The sequence below is a fragment of the Parus major genome, chromosome Z, assembly GCF_001522545.3.
Source record: "Parus major isolate Abel chromosome Z, Parus_major1.1, whole genome shotgun sequence".
NCBI lineage: Eukaryota > Metazoa > Chordata > Aves > Passeriformes > Paridae > Parus > Parus major.
In genome coordinates this window covers 61,915,348-61,936,301 of record NC_031799.1, presented here as the reverse complement: position 1 = coordinate 61,936,301, position 20,954 = coordinate 61,915,348, and the positions used below count along the sequence as shown (strand labels likewise).

The 20,954-nt window shown below is 38.6% G+C and overlaps 1 protein-coding gene across 3 annotated transcripts in view; it reads left to right on the top strand.

Moving 5' to 3' along the window:
* The window catches only part of RORB (RAR related orphan receptor B), a 136,023-nt gene that overhangs the window by 81,566 nt on the left and 33,503 nt on the right, over positions 1-20,954 (top strand). For all 3 annotated transcript variants that reach the window (XM_015615293.3, XM_033520598.1, XM_015615295.2), the window contains exons 2-4: positions 12,601-12,686; positions 16,980-17,121; positions 20,125-20,526. In XM_015615293.3, coding sequence (XP_015470779.1) covers positions 12,601-12,686; positions 16,980-17,121; positions 20,125-20,526 — 630 coding nt within the window. The remainder of the gene's footprint in view (positions 1-12,600; positions 12,687-16,979; positions 17,122-20,124; positions 20,527-20,954) is intronic.

Sequence of the window (20,954 nt, the reverse complement as noted above, 5' to 3'; positions counted from 1 at the left end):
GCAGTCCCGGCTGCAGCTGCTGCAGCTTAGGCCCCTCGCGGTGGGCTGCGCTCCACTCCACGCTGCTGCTGCTCTCCTCCTTTTGTGTGTTTTAGCACCAAAGCAGAAGAGATGCAGCCAGAGAAATGGGGAAAAGACTGCCAGTGGCAGAGGGGGCTGGCTGTGCCAGGCTTATCCCAAAACTTGCATACCTCTTCCCTTGAGCCCAGTGGCAACCCTGCCACTGCTGGCCCTGGCTCCCTCCTGAAGCAATACCCCCACCACCATATGGCTGGTACAGAATTAAACCAGAAACTCCACCCCATTTCTCTACAACCCCTTGCCTCAAAAATGCTTACCATATCAAAAAAGAAATCTTTCCTGTTGAACACAATTGGACAATATTTTGTCATGAATGTGCAAATATTTCTATGTTCATTGCAGGAAGGCTGGAACTAGATGACCTCTGAAGATCCCTTCCAACCCAAACTATTCTGGTTCTATGATCTCTTTGTGTTCAAACAGTTAAAAAGAACTCCAGGTGTGTGGTGATGCCTTTTATTGAGATTCAGGCTGTTAAGCCAGTTCATAGGACAGCTTCATGGTCAAAAGGGAGCTTATAATGCATGGATTTCAGAGCTTGCTGTAACCTGTGCTGTAGATGAGTGGAGTATTCATTTTGTGTTTGTTTGGCTTTTGAAATTATTTTTCAACATAGGGGTTTTTTCAGCTGAGAGTCAGTGGGGTACATTTCTAGAAATACAAACTGAAAATTATGTTGTATCATTATATTTCTGTAAGAGTTAAAATACATGCATTTTTTCCTGGATCTCAGGTCTCATTTCAAAAAGTAAATATTGCATAGACTTCTGCATCCAAGTTCTGCCTGCTCTGTGTTAGGATCTAAAATTTTTAAGGGGTGCCTCTGCCTGCATTGAAGTGCAAACAAGGCCATACACCAAAATCAATAGTACAGATTTTATTTAATTGTAAATGTGAGGTGGAGACAGAAATATGAATAGGAGGAAGAGGGGGAAGACAAAGTCACCACGGCATGGATTCCTCTGGTATCCTGCTTGTTCTTCTTCACAGTGGTTTGCTCAGTGCCAGGGGTCCCAAAGAGTTCTTCTGGAGGTACCACTCTTTCCCAGGCCCATATCCCCTCTATCCATGAGGCACAGATGCTGTTCCCATAACTTGGAATGGCATGTGTGTAAGTAGCTGTTTCCTTTCTCACAGTTTGCCATGGTGGGAGTTTTTCTCTGGATAGGTTACCCAGATTTGCCTCACCAGGCCTGGCATCTTCCCGTTGTTGCCATCTGTACTCTTGCCACAGTCTGCACAGGGGAATTTTTCGAAAGTGCCAATTCCAAACCTTCACCTCCATTTAGGTCTGGTATTAATGCCTCCCTGTTTGCCACCTGTGCTTTTCTTAAGTTCCTGTTGTGGTGGCTTATTTTAAGAGAATTTCCTTTGACAGTGTTTGAGGCAGTTCATTGTGCTCTTCAAGTCCTTACACCCCTAATCCCTGCAGGGGCAGAGCACATCCAGCAGGACATACCGTGGGATTTATTAGGCTACTAGTCAATGATAGTTCTTGATGTGAAAGCTGGTGTGTCTGGAGTCATTGCTCAGTACCAGTTTGATACTAAATCATGCATCAGAAGGATACGCAGTATTTGGCAGCAATCTATTGACTTTTTTTCTGACTCATGCAGAACTAATTTTCAGTTACACAAATTACAGAGGGAAAAGAGGGGGAAAAAACCCACTTAAATATTGTTCATTTCTTTTGGCCATTTCTTTGATCCATGTTTTTTATCTGAGAGGAAAGCGGTGTGTCTAATGGGAAAGTCTAATATTTTATGAAACAGTTAGACTTAAAGATCTTCTTAGGCAATCAATACTTCAGCAGAATGAAACACTGTTGCAACAGAAGGAAAATTATACACCAATTATTTACCCAGTCAGGAAAAATTATGCTCCATAACATCAAAGGGCTTCAATTAATGAAATAATAGAGAGCGAACTGCTTTTTAACAAGACAGGAAATGTTTATTCATCAAAATGCCACAGACCAAGAGGCTGAGACTGTGTTTAAGATTATAAACCCAAAGCAACACATGTATGTGACTATATGTGACTGGTTTTAGGAAGAGACATGAAAAAATAGCTGTGTAATGCTTATGCAAATTTAAATAAGTTGTTTACTCATCCTTATTATACTTCAAATAATGTTTTCTGTATTATCAGGAAAATATTTTTTCAGCCTGACTATTCCCAGCTCATGTGTTTGTTTTCTGTACTTCTCCCAGTCTCCAATAATTCTGCTTACTTTCATAAACTTCAGAACTCTCCCACAGCATTTCCTCTGGCATTGGTTTCTCTATCTGAAAATTCCTCAACTGTTTTATCTAAACCAAGCAAGCATTCAAAGCAAAGGTGGCTGAGTTGGCAATTTTGAACTTTTCTTTTTCCCCAGTAATATGTATCTTTAACAGTCTTCTTCATGTATCAGGCTAACTGAAAGTGCTCTCTGCTTTGTCTTTAGCATGAGTTCCAGGGAAATTAATATGCAGGGTTAGCATGACAGAACTGATTGAATCTGAATTATCCCATATTCCAACAGCTTCTTTATGCAAAAGTTTAGGGCGTGAGAAAATGGATTAAAAAGTAAAGGTTACCTGGAAGTGAAGTAACAATGGTGCAGGAAAGCTGGAAATATGTAATGGGGAGGTGAGAGGATTTTCTCACAGGAAATACACAAATACTCATAAGGGAAAAATGAATTAGTAGGAATCAATGCATATAATGTATTAGCTATCTTGTATGAATGCTCTCTTCTTATGTACTGTTTTGCTTTGTTTAATTTTTGACAGAAATCCTGTGTAAATCTTGATTTGTGTTCAGCTGCACCACATTTGGTGCATAATGGCCTCTGCATGCCTTTGCGAGGGTAACTTATGAAACAGGATGCAATTCTAGCCATTATGGAAGCCTAGGGGGAAAAAAATATAGTGGTTCTAGGCTCTGAGCAGCTCTGTTAGAGATTCATACTGAGAGCTTAACCCTAAGTTCCCCTTTTCTGTACAACCTAAGGGCAACTAGGATTCAATTAATATTCCTTTAACGTAATGGATATTCAACAGGGGCAATTCAGACAGGTCTGTCACATGACATCTAAAAACACTGGAAGAAAATTTAGTTTTTAGCCCTGGCTGAAAGTAGGCAAGATGTAGGTGACATTTCACAACATGGAGATTTTATCTGTAATAATTTGGCATCTTACATCTGCCACTCTAATCCTCCAAGTCTTATACATATATTTATCTGAAACAAAAACTGATGACAAAGGAAAGCTGAGATTTATTCAGAATTTCCAGAGGAAAAAAAAAATTAAAATCACTGGACTGAAATAGGAAATGCATACATTAATAGGGTATCAAAAGAAAATATTGTTTCATTACTTAGCGCCTCCAGCACTCTTCTTCCCTTCTTTAATGAAATGGAACAGTCTGTGCTTTATTACTTCTTCCATTTAATCTTGTTAATGCAGTCTGTTAAGGCTCCGCTTTTGCAACAGCACAGGTGTAACTGTGAATAACTAGGCTAGTAGGAAGACTACTGTTCTGCTCCTGGAAGTCTTATTTACAACAAAATGTGTGATATTCAAACCAAAATAAAACCCGATGCAACTGGTGAGTTGAAATATTTTTTATGCTTCACCTCCTTAACAATACGGGACTTTACAGTGAAAAATAAAGAGGGAAATATTAACCATGTTGTACAAGTCTACCCTTGAGACAACTGTACTTGGAGTTTTACTAAGATTAATTCTTCCTACTATCTTTAAAAGATGGCAGATTAAATTGGTAAGTAGACAGCTGGTAAGTACAACATTTTTTCGAACAGCAACAGATGCAAATCCAAGAATATCTCCAGCTGATTTAAATGCTTTTCAAAAGATGGAGCAAAGATTTAAATAGGAATGTGCAAAAGTGAAAATCCGTAGTGATAATTAAAAATATGAAGAAATATGAAGAAGTTTAGAAAGTTTTAAGAAGGCAACATCAGAATGGTTTCAGAGTCATTTCAGGTTGAAATCACTATTTGGTTTTTATTGCCTGTGTCTCTCATAATTCTGCCTTGTAGGAGTCATATTGTGTCTGAAGGTAAGGAATTGCAAGAAAAGTGGTCCAGGAAAGTAGGTTGGAAACTGTTCCTTTAACTGTGATGGCAACCACATAAAGTCACAGATAATGCAAGTTAGACCCTCATTTTGGTGCAGTGGTATAATCTAACAGTGCAAAAGTCTTCATTTCCCTTGAAGATTTTGCATGAGGTAGACTTCTGGGTTTGAGTGTTACTGAAAGTCTAAGAATTTGTGGACATTCAGATTAATCTGGGCAGGTAAAGAGGGGAGGAGATGAGGGGTGAAAAGATTGTCAGTGTGCTGCAGCTGCAGACCAGTAGCAGAGAGCTGGAGAGGAAGGTGCTGCTACAGACAGAGCTAAGAATAACCACTACATCCTCCTTCCTCTAGGAGATGAATTAAATTTTAAGTTCATTTCCATCCCACTCCAGCAAGCAGTAACACTTGGCTGGGTGTGAGGAGAGATAAGGTTGTATGTGATCCCACAGCCTGGAAAACAGGTCTTCACAGCATGTTCCTGCAGCATCTCCCTGTGTTGCTCAGCTTTGTAACTGTACAGCAGAGATCTGTGCATATCTAATGAAAAGAATTAACTTTGAAGTCCTGACTACTGTGTGACCATTTCAGCCAGCTTCGACAGGCCAAATTGACTGTAAATATTCATCATGGATTCTGCACTCTTCCTTTGTGGAGTTCATTAGTCCATTTATTCAGAAGGGTAAAGAATGCAGCCATGGATTGTTGTCTTCAGGCAGCAATAGGTCAGAAGTACCTGGGGCGCTCTAAGTAGCTTTCTGAGTAAGGAGAAGGAGGGAAAATAATATGACCTGCTAAATGACTGATATATTATAAAGTATTTAAAGTGAAACATCCAAAAATTATGACAAACTGTTTGGCAGAGTAAATATGAAGTGTAATTTTCATTGAAAATAATTTTGCATATGCAATGTATTTTCTATATTCTGCACTGCTGTTGTGCAGTGACTGAGTGCACTTTCACTGTTTAAGAGTGTTGCATGTGAAACATGGTCACCAGTACTCAGTCATCCTGACCAGCTTATATAAACATTAGCTAAAGCTTCTAGAGATTATATGCAGAACATTGGATCTGATGAGGTCAAGTATAGGATAGCCTGGATTGTATAATATTTGGGATTAGCATAATAATCTCTTTAGGGAAAGTGTGCAGTATCAGCAGAACCATTGCTTGAGTCTTTGAGGGAAGAAGAAACTCTAGAGTAATAATTCAGCATATATTATATACTTAAATCTTTCCCTATGAATAGGGCAAGTTTCTGAGCTCTTTAAGGGACTCAGGATAAGGCCTGTTTAGTTAAATAACCGATTTAACTCACATGTGGAGCCCAAATCATTAGTTTGGCAATATGTTTTTGTTGTGTAACAACTTGTGTTACAGTAGTACCATCCTGTGAAGTTTCACACATGATTTCCATGGATTTGACTTACTAGGGAAAAGAGTTCATAGCTTAATACAGAGAAGTCCACACTGAGAGACAATGAAAATGCTTCTGTACTGATTTACAGAGTGCTAGGTGAGCCATCAGCATTTACTGATCCTTTGATGCTTTCTGACCTCTGTGAGCACAGACTTTAGGGGATCATGTTTTGAGCCACAGCTTCTGACAAGGCACCTGAGTTCAGTCTTTGGGATCTGGACAATGGGCTGTACTTTGTGTTAGTCAGCACTGCCCAACAGAGGGAATACAGGCAGTTCTGCTTCTCTTCCGCTGTCTTCCTTCCCTGTGAACCATTCCAAAACATCTGAGAAAGCCCTGAACACTTGTGCTTGTTATGCACTTCAGCCACTCTGCTTTGTCCAAATTAAAGAAACAACAAGCTTCTAGGTAGCAATTTGTGTGCCTTTGTCAGATTCCTAATCTCTTAGGGTTTCGCTGAGTGCTGTGCTGACATTCTTGGCAACAAAGCTGTACAGTGTTTTTGCTGGAGTCCAGGAAATTGCATCACCACTGCTGTCTTGTAATAACTCAGTGAAAATCTGGGTTTTCTGTTAATTTACAAATTATTTTAATTAACTGAAATAATCAGGTTTGCAGAAAATAAAAAATACTTGTGATCCAAAATATGTCATTATCTCATGACATTATATCACTACTCTTAAAATGGTTACCCTTTTTTTGGCTCACAACTGCCTTTGCTTCACAGAGAAACATCCAGCCTTGCAGAGCTTGTGGCTTTTCTAGTTGACCATCACAATGAAATTCAGCTTGGAGCAGTTATCCTTAACCTGTTTTAAGCTTGAGGTCCTTTGCTCCTATCTAAGCTGTGATAAAAAGTTAGGTGTCCAAAAACATTTCTTTTCAAAAATAACATATCCCTTTTTTAAAAAAGAATGTATCTCTTTCTTCAGTAAAAGGTATTAAATCTATCTGAAAATCTCATCTCATCTGTAACTCTGATCCATCACAAATATAACAACTTTTTAGTATCCATAAAATTTTAAATAACAGTGCTAGATCCAGTGTAGTTCCACTTAGGAAAGGAAAGAAGCAGTATTTGAACAAAACATTTTTCTTACTTCAGTGCTTATTAACACTTTATGTTGTTATACTGTGCTCATAATAATTTCACCTTCTCTGCTGAATATAAAGGCAAGTAATCTGTGTATATCATTCTTTCCAGACTTGTTCCAAAATTACTGTGCAGCAATAAGATACAAAAAAATGCAATAATATGAACAGTTTTAAATGCCTTTAGCTGTAGAGCAGCCATGATCATTTGAACTCATATTCATCTATTTCAAACCATTTGACAATCTTTGGTAAACATTAATATGGCCATGGAACTCAAGAGGACATCTTCCAAAGTATGTATTTACAGTGCAGACATAAGCATATTTCTTCATATGCACAAAGGCTAATATACAGCACATAATTTTAAAAGTTTTCATCTCTCTACAGACATTTTCACACTTATTTCTAAGGTTTGGTCTTTTGTTTTAATAGACTTTCAATGCACACAATAAGGATGCACAGAGTAACTGCATAAATACTTGCTATTTAAAAAAAACTTTAGGTTTTAAAATAGTCTTTTCCAATCATCTTTAGAATAGGCATGTAATAAAAGGCAGAGTTGATCTATAAGCAGAGCTGGTATACAATTCAGCATGCTTTGTTTTGGTTTGAGTTTTGTTTTGGGGCCTTTTTGTTCATTTTTTTCCCCCAATGGAAAATCATGAAAGAGGAAGGGGGAAAAGAAAACGTATTACCAAATAAACTTCCAAGTGGCATTGGTTATAGATTAAAAGAACTTCAGCTAAGAGTGTGAGACAATGAAAGAAATCAGACATGATAATTACATACATTTATTGAAAAAAAATTCTTTTTTTGCACTAATGTACCCTATTTTCAGCAATGATCTGTCAGATTTCTCAATATCTAAATTCTAGGGCTATTGCTTACATTGCTACTCATGACATGTTTTTGTATCTCATGTACAGATGAAATCTAATATCTGTACCCAGTGAAACACAGAGAAATACAAGAGCTGCTGCTTCTTGAGATTTGTATATCTGTGCTCATGAGCTGTAGGGCTGGCTTATTTGAGAACCATCAGCTTTGCAGAGAATCTTTGTTGCTGTAACAAATCCAAGCACCAGACCCACAGTCAGAGTTTAACGTGTCTCTGTTCAAAAGTGCTATGATTTCATGAAAACATTACTTTTCTGGGTGAACTGCACCATATCAGTTTACTCTCATGGCTCATTTGGGGTGTGATTGACAGCTAATGTATCTACAGACATCAGTTAACATTATCTGGAATTAATTAACTTGCTGAGCTATTACTAACTCTGTAGGTCTCACTGCATGAGGTATGACAGGGGCTGTAAACATAAGTGTCCTCAGCCGTGTATTTCCAGATTATTAAATGCAGAGCACCTGAAGCCTTGCTGAGAAGCTAGAGAACATCTATTTCAGTAGCAAAGCGGATGCCAAGATCTCATTGGCAGCCTACCTTACCGTGGAAACTTCTGACAGTAACATGCAAGGAAAAAAAGCATTTCCTCCTCAAAGAGGTCAGGATAAAAAAGGCAGAGTTGGCAAGTAGATAAAAATGCTGAATGTACTTAATTTGAAATCAGTTAGGAACAGAAACATGAAAGCGAACCAGGCCAATCTACCAGCAGTTTTCAAGGCTACAAAAGGATGATGGGAATTCTTGAAAGGTGAAGCAACTGGTTTTTTCACTATGAGTTCTCTGGTTAGCCTTGATGCTTCCAAGTGCACCCCTTGCTGGATCTACAAATTAGAGACAACAGTTCCTTTTCAAGGTTTATGCCTGGTATGCTTTATTACCATCTTTTGATCGAGAGCTAAATACTGAAAGCTCAAGTCTTTTTTTCCCCTTAAGTTTTGGTTTGGCTACAGGTCTGTGAGATTATAATCCTGTCTTTCCCAGGTGAAGTTCTTCAGATATTAAACTGAATACATATAAAAAATGAGCTTAGTTTTTCTCTGTTAGGCATCATGTGCATGTGAGTGACAATCCCCCCAAGTGCACGTGAGATACAATAAGCTTCCTTGTTGACTCTTACCTTTCTTTCAGGAGGAATTCAGACAATTAACTGGCTCCCATTACAGATTCATTCCTAATCTCACCCATATAACAACTTTTGAAACCTGATTATTTTTCTGCCTTTAGGATAATGAATTTTGTGCCCCTGTGTAAATGTTCTATTGGTGGGGAAAAAAGAAAAGGCAGCTCAGTATACTTTTGATTTTTCTTGGGGCGCATTTGAGCAAATGTTTTGTTTGAAGATGTTTCTAATTACCTATTTGTTAATATATAAGTGCTCATTTCAAATATGTGAGATAATTTTGGATTTTCTTCCTTGAAGAATTCCACCCTACTTTCTGTTGTCATGAGAGAGTGAATTAAACTCCAGGTGGAATCCCATCACGTGTGGATTATAATTACTAGTCATGTAGAATTAATTAATTTCCATTGTGGCATTACAATTTGTAGACTGTCCCATAAAACTGGAGGCAGTTTCCTGTCCTAAAGAACTTTCAACTTAAATATAAAATAAGAGCTGAATACTGCAGAGACATTACCCTGTGGTACTGAGGAAAGACACTACAGCTGGTTTTAGGGAGCAATCACTAAGCAGCATATATCCAAACATTATAAATGTTATATCTTAGACATCAGGACAATAGTGGGTTTGCAGGCTTTTTTTGAGTGGTACATCTCAGTGTGCTTACTGAAAAATTGGACAAGTGGGCTCAGGTTGAGGCTCACCTCAAAAGAGGCAGGAGCCATTTTTCTTGCTCATAGTGTCAGAGTGAAAATGGGTGAGAAGGCAAGTAGAAAGACTTTCAAAGTGGAGCTATGTAGTTTTGCTCTAATTCCTTCCTCATGTTTACTGAACTGGGAGAAAGTTCTGTTCCTGTGCCGGTGAAAGCTACAGTTGTGGCAGATCTGCTATTGATTTCATTCCATTTTTGCCTCAATATTTAGGAAGTGGCACTTGGCACTCAATGCATTTTATAGTTTCAAGGAGTTCTGAAGAAAGCTGCTTATTTTATAATAGCTGTAAAGAGAGTCAAATACACAGCTCCCTAAACTGTTTGGTGGTCTGTTAGGTGGAGTAAGAAAAACAACATAAGATCACAGGTGGACAAATAAAAACAGAATGTGCAAAAACTGTAGTACCCTGTGTCAACTAATAATACCAAGGCTGTGCATTCAGTGCCATTACAGACCACTCATTTGAGAGCTGAACTTGATGATTCTGGTGGGTCCCTTTCAACTCAGAATATTCTGCGATCTGTGACTTGTGATTATATCTGCAAAAGAAACAAGGTACACTCAATGTTGATTACAGTATCTCAAGACCCTTCTGGGGTCTTCTTTTTTATCTGCCCTGTACAAGGAAGATTTATATTAGAGATCCTGAAGTTATTCTGATGTTTTGTGAAAAAAAAATGTCTGGGGAACAGTAGCAAAAAACATTTTTCCAAACTTATTCAAATGCTTTCTGTGTCCTAAGGATGTTTTTCTGTGAGTTCTCTTAAGGAGAAATGGCAGCAATTTCCTAGACAAACCTGCATTTACTAATTTACAGAATAGTTATTTTTGAATAAAGGTTTAGCTGAAGAGTCGCAAGTGTAAAATATTTTTTGCATATTAATTGAAACCAAAAGCTTTAGCATTTAGGGACTTGATCCACAAATACCATGAATGTAGAGCTTATAATTAAAACTCCTGCATGAAAATATTGTTTGCTTACAGTAAAAAGTACTGTGCTAAATGCTCACAGGATCAGTTCTCTCTCTGTTAAAAATGGTATACACAAGTCACATTAAAGGTACCTTGATATTTTTGTAGTCTTTTTTTTCTCTGTCTTGTCTTTTCTGCAGATTTCTTTCCATTCTCATTGTAGTTCATGCCTCTGACATTGGCATATGTCTTTGAAACATAAAACAGCACACGGTCCCAGACTTTCTCCATCCACATGACTCTCAAGCAGAGACCTGTGAACAGTTACTCAAAGTAGCCTCACAAAAAGCAGTGCCTGGAGGCACATGTTTAAATGTTTATATTATCCCAGTGGGCATAAGGCATAGCAATTTTTGAGCAGGATCAACCTGGAAAAATTTCCAAAGAACCGCAGGTGTTTCTCTGTTAAGGAGTCCCCTCTATGCAACATGGATTAGGAGCAGTTTTAATACTGGTTTGCTTGCCTGAGCAATGCCTAAAGTTATGCTAGATCAGAAAGAGTGTGTCAGGAAAATGAGCTCACAGTGGGGAGCTAAAGTCTCTTCAGCCATCCATGTAAGTTCCTCTTGCCCGGGTCTCTTGGGATATGCTGTCCCAAGGGAATAGTTAATTGACTTTCCAAAGTAGAGGGCCTGCTAGTGTTCACCCTGTACAGTTTACCCTGTAAGCCTCTACACCAAACAGGAGCATAAAGGAGTAGGGTATGAAATGCACCTTTCAGTGGGAAGTGTGGTGGCGGCTCACTGGGACATAGTACTGAGTTTTGGTTGTTTAACTACGAGGTAGTGGGAAGAAGGAAGTGCTAGGAAAGAAACTTCTGGCTTCTGCTAAAAGAGACAAACAATGATCATAAGTAGAAGAAATGGGGCATAATCCAGGCTATATGATTATATTTTCACAGTATCCACTGTGCAAACATATTTACTTAAAATTTTGACTGCTTTTTACAATGTGCAGTCTTTTTTAAACATAGGTTTTTTCCAGTTTTTTTAATCTTTTCAACAGCCCACGGGTTTGAAATAGGATGCTCTTTTTAGGATTAGCATCTGGACAATAATCTCATTTCCCTGTCTCAATCCATTTTAGAGTTAAATGTGTCTTGTTTAAGTGCTAACAGTTACCTATCATTGTGCATTGGCTAGCTCTACTAAAAAAGCTTTTCTACTTAAGGATTTGATGGGTGACTTGAGTGGCAGAGTTGCAACTTGAGTTGCTGCTGTTACTGCCCTGGGCATGGAGAAACAACATCTGCCAGGAGTACTTTCCAAATGTGATGCTGCTTCCAAGTAGGAGAATAGCAGGGAGGCATGCATCCTACACAGAAGAACAAATGAAAGGGAGAGAAAATAAGTTTAACATTTCTTCTCAGTTCATTCAAGCAAAATAAAGGCACAGTTCTTCCTTACATGTCTAAGTGTGTGCTCTTAGAGCATCATCAAAGGGAACACACGGGATTCAAAATAATTGAGAGAATCAAACAGCTCTGTTAGGAAAAAAAATAAAATATGGACAATAATGAAATGTGTTTTCCTTCTCAGAATGAGACCACCACTATGTTTATAAAAGGATCTGAAGCACATCCATATTTAAACATTTTCAGACTGTACCTGGCTTTCCCAGTACACAGGCACTGGCTACCCAAACTCCATCCGTGGGCCTTGCCTGCCAATGACCCAGTGTTAAATCATATGAAGAGACAGGAAGATTAAGCAAGCATTTACCAGGCTGTCTCTGGCAGTTGTATTAGTATCTTCGTGTCTTGAACGTAATTTGAAGGAAGTGAAAACTTCACCCTCTCTACTCTGCTTTAAAAAGGGCATCAAAATACACCACATATTTCTACCTCAGAAAAATGGAAAGTCACAAATATTCAAAATATGTAGGAAAGGACAATCCAGATTATTGTTTAGGACTCCTAATGACTGTCATTAGCAATTAAAAAAGGAATATGAGAAGAAACTTACTAATTGTGAGATATTTTATAATGTTGAAAAGTTTGGGGGGATGTAACAGAAACTACATAATGTGAAGCATTTAAAATTTGCCAAACCAAGGTATTCAGAAACAGAAATACAATACAAAATATTTTTATTTTGTTGGGGTTCAACTGGTTATCTACTCTCTATTTATAAAAGTCTCTTTTTGAGAAAAAAAAGAAATTAAATACAATTATATACCCAAAATATCTGTCTCATTTTCTTTTTCAGCACAAATTGAAGTGATACCATGCAAAATTTGTGGTGATAAATCCTCTGGAATACACTATGGAGTCATCACATGTGAAGGCTGCAAGGTATGAGATTTTAATACAGCATAGTCATCATCATTTGCATTAGCCTCAGGCACCTATGTACAATGATATACTCTTACAAGCTTTCAAGCAAGTGGTTCCAAAGGCTGCAAAACCTACTGCTGATAAAGATGCACTTCGTGCCTAATTTTTCTAGTTGCTTTCCATTTTATCAAATAGTCTTTAGAGCTACCTCCTTGTTTGAAACATGAATTAATTACATCTGATGTAGTGTAAGTGCTGACACCAACAGAGGCTGGCAAATGTAAGCCACACCTGTTCTACCTTAAATCAGCTTTGAAAGAGGTGGATTTCTTATCTTGTTTCCTATACAACCCGTGTAGCATTACAGTTGGCATGTTACTTCTGGTCAGCCTTTTTTAAGAGCTTAGAGGTGTGAGTTTGGTCGTTTTTTATCTCCTTCTGCACAATCTGCAGGCCAAATTGTAATCTCCAAAAGAAAGAATTCCTCTACATTATGAGCAGTGTAAAAGGGTCCTTTGTCATCTTCTTCGTAGGATTTAGTGCTGGGGCAATTGCTGGGAACTGTAGGTTAAAGAAAAAGGGCAGATGGGTAGACGTATAGACTTGCTGCTTAGACATATCAACATATTATCTCAGGCACTAGTTCAAATGGCACAAACCAAACCCAAGCAAAGAGAAGAAAGGCTTCGATTTTCAATTTTAAAAATGGTCTGTGATTTTATTATCTAAGGAATTACATTATTATTCATGACAAATCAGAATCTCATACTACACGTTGGTATTTCAGTTTTAGTTGTAAATGGGAAATTGCAAAGATTGCAAAGGAGAGGCAGCATCTCTGATTTCTTGTATGTGGAAACACACAAACTGTCGTGCTTGAAAAGGGGTGCCTATTTGAAGAGTGAAATCATAAGTCTGTACCTAATGTTTTACAAAGTATTAGAACAGCTGAAAAATCTGAAAATTTGGGGTGCACCCATTTGCAAAAGAAGTATTTTAATGCCAGTTTCATTGAGAACTAATATAGTAGTTAAGATGGGGGGGTGTGGTTCAGGAGCATTAACAATTGTGAGCAGAACAATTTGCAGTGTATCTTTGTCTTAATGTGGCACAGGACTAGAAATAACCATCTTCTTATGACAACCACATGAAACAGGATTAAACTAATTGATCTGATACTTCCAAAATTGGCACAAAAGCTACAGAAGAAAACTACTTTAAGCAGAAAAAAAGCATCTTTTCTCAGAGCCCACAGACTGTCTAGGGGTATAGTCTTCCCTAGAAGTAATTAGGGTTAATGCTGGCCCTTGTGTGTGCCTCAAGAGGAGATGATACCACTGTGCTCTGTGAGTAGACTGCTTATTGAGATAAAGAGATTCTCTTCCACTTATAACAGTTTTAACGCTGTTGGGTTTGTGCCAGTTTTGCTGTATCAGATCAATTAGTCTAATCTTGTTTTGTGAGCCTGTGTGAAAAAAAGGTGTCGGTTTTTCACATCATTTCCACTGGGAGGCATCTCAGTCTGTCAGAGTTCCCTGTTAAGTTCTGGCAGTGCAGCTCTGCTATCCATTTAAGCATTTCAAATTTCCCAGCATTTAAATAGCTATTCACTTGGCCTGCACACTGGTAATTTCTGGCTCTTTTTGTCTCAGTTTGTTGGAAACCTGCAATGATTAAGAATGGAGGCCATGCATGGAAGACAGAGGTTAGAATCACTCCACAGGCATGCACACATGTTGAGCCAGGCACCAGGCAGCTACAGCATTTCAGGATACAGAATCCAAGACTTAGAGTGCCAGTGGCAGTGCTACAAACTTCAAGGAACAGAAAATCCTTTAACTCAGTGTGCCTACATTAGCTATGCTGCTGCAAATCCAAATTCTAAGTGCTTAAGGGTCGTCTGAAACATTACTGTTGGTTTGTATGCATGCCTGCCTTATGCTGAACGTTGCATATGCCATGGACCTGCTGGACCCACTGAGTCTGCAGCTCTGACACTATTCTTATGGAAAGAGTGAGAAGACCTGAAGATGAGTTCATATCACATCTATCTCTGCAGCTCCTTCTTCACTAGGAAGCCTTTTCTTCTTTCTCCTGCTACCCCCAAAACAAAGTACTTTGTACCACTGTTTTATCATGAATTAGAAAGCAGTTCATTCAGTGATTTCCTTTCTCAGACTGGCTGTTTTTGGTGGGTGAAGTGATTTGTTCATGAAAGACTTGTTGTCCATGTTGGAAGTACTGGGAAATCAGCATTTAACTCCTTAGCTCCTCAGTAATGAAATACATCTTCCTTTCACATAAATGGAATTATTCTGATGTAGAATAATGTATCCAAATCTATATAAAGATACCATAAAAATAAAATAATTGGATTATCTCTACTTTATAAGACAGCATTCAGATTTTAGGCAGGAGAATGAGAACATAAAATTCTCTTCCAAAAAATTAATTACCTGCTGTAAATCAATTTTCTTATGTAACCCTTGATACATAATATGGTCCTTTTTTCCTTAGGAGGGTTAAGATGAAACAAATTCCTCTGAGATGAGATCAACCTTAAAGAGAACAAAAAGTACTGCAGGAGAAGGCATTGTCAATGCTAAATGATTGTGTGTGTTTTTTTAACATTACTGAATTAATTTGTTCTCTGAAATAGAGATTAGCAGCATAGATGCTGCTAAAATCTAAAACTGAAAACAGAAAACCCTTCACAAGTCAAAACCAAAACTGGCTATAATGTTCAGCAGAGGCATCTGCAATTAGGATCCATTTAGTCTTAAATTAAAGGCACCTCTACTATATCTGGGAAGTTTTGCTCAGCTAAGATCCGTTAAGTTTCCACCAATAGTTTTCAGAGAGTTCCCTCCAAAGGGCACCTATTTTCTTAAAAGTACAAATTGTGAACTTTAATTTCTATTTTGTATAAACTGTAGTCCCTGATAGAACAAGCTCGAGCCAGTTCCAGTGGGTCTCTATGCTTGACTTTCTGAACTAGCACTGCCGGTGTCCTTGGTGGAACGCCACGCCTGTCCCTGTCGCGGACACGCCACACCACCCTCATTCAGCTGGCCAGCACCTGAGCAAGAATTTGTGTATAAACTGTAGCAAGTGAATGGAGGCCTGTAGCACTGTTACCATGTGACTTTGTCCATTGCTCAGTATTAACATCCAGCAGCCTATGCAGAGATACGCTAGTTTTTTAAATGAAATCAGCTGTTTTTTCTGGCTTCATTCCAGGGTGTTTGCAAGCCACCCCAGAAAGGCACAAGCATTTTGGTGTCACTTCTGGTGACTGGTGTAACTGTATTACAGATATTTCTGCTGTTTCACTACTCATAGCCTCCTGCAGTGGCCAGGCTACCCTTCAGCTTTCCCACCACAACCTGCAGTTTCTTGTATTTAAAGTTGCCAGACTGGTTAGGTACCTTCTCTGTTTTTTATCTCTCTGGACTTGCAGATGCTCTTGACTTTTTTTTTATTATTATTTATTTATGTATTTAATATCAATCTATTTCTTTGTGTTTCTCTTCACACCCTGTTTTCATTCCTCTTGTCACCTCAGCTGCTTCATGTCACTTCTACCATAACAGTGCCCATTGGTGCCACCTCATAGCAGCTGGAAGCTCATAAGGACTTCGGTGTATGTACTTCCCCTCTAGCCCTCAGATCTCTAGACAAACAGCCTGTAGAAAATGCCATTGCATTCTCATGGTAGTATCTAAAGGTGTTGCTTTCTCCTTTGTGTGTTGGCTTTACTTGATACAGTCATTATATCCTGGTGCTTTTGTGAAGACTGAATTTTAATTACTTCACTCCTGAATCATATACCTCTCCAGATCAGATCAACATTTGCCAAGTTGAAGTCTTGCTGAACAGCAGACTTCAGCTTCTCATGCTTTGTGTACACACTAACAGTTACCAGTCTCTTCATTAAAGGGAGAAATGTCAAAACAAGTACTTTGAAGTCATCTCTCACAAACGCTGACGAGTTTTTCCTCTATTAGGATGAAGTATTAGACAATACAGGGTCATTACTGCACAATAAAAATGCATTCTGTAACATTATTTAGGTTTTAACAAAGTGGAATCATATTCTTTACAGAATACACAGAATACCTTATTATAATTAAATGTTCTTTACTACAATACCATCATACCTGCAGAGCCACAGCATAAGTAGCAGTGCACTAAATAAGAGTTTTCTGCAATTGTTTGCATGCTTCTGTCTGTGTGTGTGTCCGCATGCGTGCACACGCACATAAATATGCTCGTGGTAACACTTGGTCTTTCCTGCTCTCTCGCCCCAAGGGATTTTTTCGGAGGAGTCAGCAGAACAACGCATCCTACTCCTGTCCAAGACAGAGAAACTGTTTAATTGACAGAACCAACAGAAATCGTTGCCAACACTGCCGACTGCAGAAATGTCTTGCCCTGGGAATGTCTCGAGATGGTAAGGAGTCAAATTCCTGCTTCGCATCTAAGCCCTTTGAAATTTTTCTTCACTGCTGACTTACTTAAACTCCCTGTAGATTTCTGCAAAGAGAGAGAGGAGAAGCTCCGTGCTTTGTAATGCATGCACTGTGAGGTGATCTTTGCCATCCAGTTAACAAAGAAGGCTATTTTCATGGGGAGGGGTGGGGAAAAACCACAAAATGGAGAGCAGTATTAGTTTAGAACAGAAAGAATATGTTATTCTAATCAAAAGCACAGAGCACAAAAAGGTCACCTCTGGAGAGGTGGGTTTATATTAAACATTACATTAAACATCAGCGTTTATCTTAACATTTAATATCAATGTGTGAAAGCATCCATTTCCCTGAGATCTCTAAAGGTCTGGTAGTAAGGAGGTGCAGCCCAACAGAAATTTACACCTTGATAGCATTGTGTTTCTGATTGTTTTATTCAGAGCTTGGCCAAATATAGTGCACTGGAAGTAGCCCCATTTCTTTTACTTGCATGCTGCCTCCTCTCCCTATCTGGGTCTATAGAAGAACTTCTCCTAATTTAGCACTGAAAATGCCAAAACTCTTCACAATCTATGTCATCTCAGGATCCTGTGGTCCTTGTAGAGCTCTGGTCCACCTTCCAGACTGTGGTGTGATCAGCCATGATCAGCAGGCTGAGAGCATGCATCACACCAAAACTGCAGACCATGGGAGGGTTGGGCAAGGCTGCCCACAGCAGACGTGCCCTAGGCACCACTCCTTGTGCAGGGAGTTTCCAGCTCAAAAACATGTTTTATATAGTAAGAAAGTACTAGAAGAAAATGTTCTGACTTTTAAAAGCAGTTTATACTAATTTCATTTTCCTGAAAGCAGTTTTCTCTCCTTAAAGGTTTACACAAAATGTGTATTTTGAAATTAAGTTATCAACAGAGAAGTTGCTTAAAGAGCAACTTTATTTAGACAGTCCACAGGCTATAAACTTGTATAAAATTTGGACCATAATAGGTCTTCTACCTCAGTGTATCTTAAGTCTCACTGAAATTGTTTACCACTCTCACCAATCTGGGAGGGGCCTTGCAATCTGGCCTTCAATCCATGAATTCTTTTTGGTCCTAGCATCCAGTTTACTTGACACCTTAGCTCCTTCATGGTGATTAAAGAAGTAACATTTCAGCAATTTAACAGCACATGCTTTCCTCCTGAAAGGAGTATCTTCCAATGATGTAAGGTATCACAGGAGCATTTTAATGAGACTGACAGTGCTGTCTTCCCAACCAGTAATTCAGAGACCACTGCAGAGAGACAAAATGAGTGATTCTTCCAACAGTATCACTTTGTTTTCTCATAGTTTATGTAAGGGTCTTTATGATTGCTTAGGATTAAGAATATTAAGAGCTCTTGCAAATTTACAATTGACTGTGTGAATTTTTTTACAAAAAACTTTAGTTTGATTTTTACCTCTCAGCCATGTAATAAATTCATTTTTATCATGAAGAGGCAGGATGCTAATTGACAGCAGCTGGAGAATCCAATTAATGAATATATAATGAGGATAAACAGTGGATATTTGGTTTTACTGCTGAGGTCCTAAATTTGAAGAAAATACACAGTTGCATTATTTAAAACTATTTAAAAATAGAGTCACTGTATATTGTTCATGAGGGTATACAGCATGCCATGCACTGATTCCAGGGGCAGGCTGGGCATTACTGAGTTTGTGAGTTTGTGTGAAGTAGCTTGTAGCCTGAGTGTAAGGCTGCAACTAAAATGAGGTTGACAATAAGAAAAAAACCCTCTTGGTGTAAAAAAAAAAAAAAGATAATTAAGCAGATGTCACCTTGTTGTTCTGGCACTGTATTTTCGTATTATGCTCTATTTTTTCTGTTCTTTTTCCTGTTGGAAGAATTTCACGTTTATCCACACACAGGTTCAAACCCTTCTCAAGGGCTGAATGAGAGTCCCTTGCTAATAAATATGATTCTGAATTGATCCAAATTTCAGATGGACTGGATAGTATAGAAATACACAGTACAGAAAATACACCTCATAATACATAGAAGTCTGTTTCTGGAGCTATGTCACCTTACCTGTTCTGATGAACTCTGCTGAATGTATCTCCCATTCGTTTTAGAGCACAAGCAACAACTACCTCTGCTCTAAGATGCCAAGATCTAGCCCACTAGAAGAACAGAATTTGTACAAAGATAAGGTTGGAGAGTGATAATCAGCTGTGATCTACTGTATATACAGGCTGTGGATTTAATCCTAGTTCCACAGCAATCAGCCTGTCACCTTTGAACATTTCAATCTCACTGTAATGAACCCTATTTCTGGGGAAAATGGTTTGCCCTCTTATATTTTCCTCTCTTTCTTAACAGAAGGAGTGCATGGATTTGTGCATGCAGATTATTAAAATGGAGATTGCATAAATCCCTAAGACTTTGCTCAGTGGAAAAGATGACATTCATTTGTGCTGTTTACCTTCAAATTTGTTATTTTCCTCTAGGTTCTAACCTGTAAGATTACTTTTTTTTAAATAGGAAGATAACACCCCATTGAAAGGATGTGATAATAAGGCTTTAGGGCTTGTTTTCACCCAGAATGCTAATCTTGTTACTGTACTGTGTAAAGGTTTGTGTGAAGTTAGTAAATGGATATGAAATTACAGACTGTACGTTTCATACAGCTCTGGGTTGTTGTTCAGTGAACACAGAGTTATAAAAGAATGCATGGTCTTTTTAACATTCAGAGTTGGAAGTGAATTGCTTGACTGAAGCCCTCCTGTCAAATAGGAGTCATTGTTGTCACCTGGAAAATTCAAGTATGCAGTATTTTTTCTTTTATGAGATGTATGTGATGTAAAGCTTTGCATCTTTCTCATTTCCACAGAAAAAATATGTTTCCACAGAAAAATTAACCCTGAAAGTTAGTATCAGATCAGTGGTGGGGTTGAGGGGGAATCAAAAAAAATTTAAAGACAACGGTTTGCATTGTGTTTTGCTTTTCAGCTGTGAAATTTGGAAGAATGTCCAAAAAGCAGAGGGATAGTTTATATGCTGAAGTGCAGAAGCACCAGCAGCGACTGCAGGAACAGCGGCAGCAGCAGAGTGGTGAGGCAGAAGCCCTCGCCAGGGTTTACAGCAGCAGCATCAGCAATGGCTTGAACAATCTGAATAACGAAACTGGCAGCACCTACTCAAACGGGCACGTCATCGATCTGCCGAAGTCTGAGGGCTATTACAACGTGGATTCTGCCCAGCCCTCCCCAGACCAGTCGGGGTTAGACATGACTGGAATCAAACAGATAAAGCAGGAACCTATCTATGACCTCACCTCTGTACCAAACTTGTTTACCTATAGCTCTTTCAACAACGGGCAATTAGCTCCAGGGATATCCATGAGTGAAATCGGTAAGGAAAATCCTTATTCCTGTAGTGCAATGTGTATAAATAAGCTGTGCTCCAGTACTGTCTTCATTAAAATGTCATTCAGGCATTCCATACACAGGCACACAATAGTTACATGTTCACACGTGTGTGTGTGCACACACATACAGAGAGTAAAGGAAAGAAAATCAGTCTGGAACTAATTGACATAATATTAAGGCAGCTCTGTTTTTGTGTAAAAATTATGCAGTTCTTAAACCCAGCAGTTCCTTTCTGTTTATTAAATAGGAGTATCAAAGCAGGTGATGAATCAATCATAACCAAGTGATAATTAGGAAGGGGCTTGTTTCAAATGAGCTCATTACTGGCAGGGTTAAATGATCTCTTCAGCCAACCACCCGTATTCTTGTCAACACCCAGAATACCCACAGCAGCTAATTCTAGGGTACTTA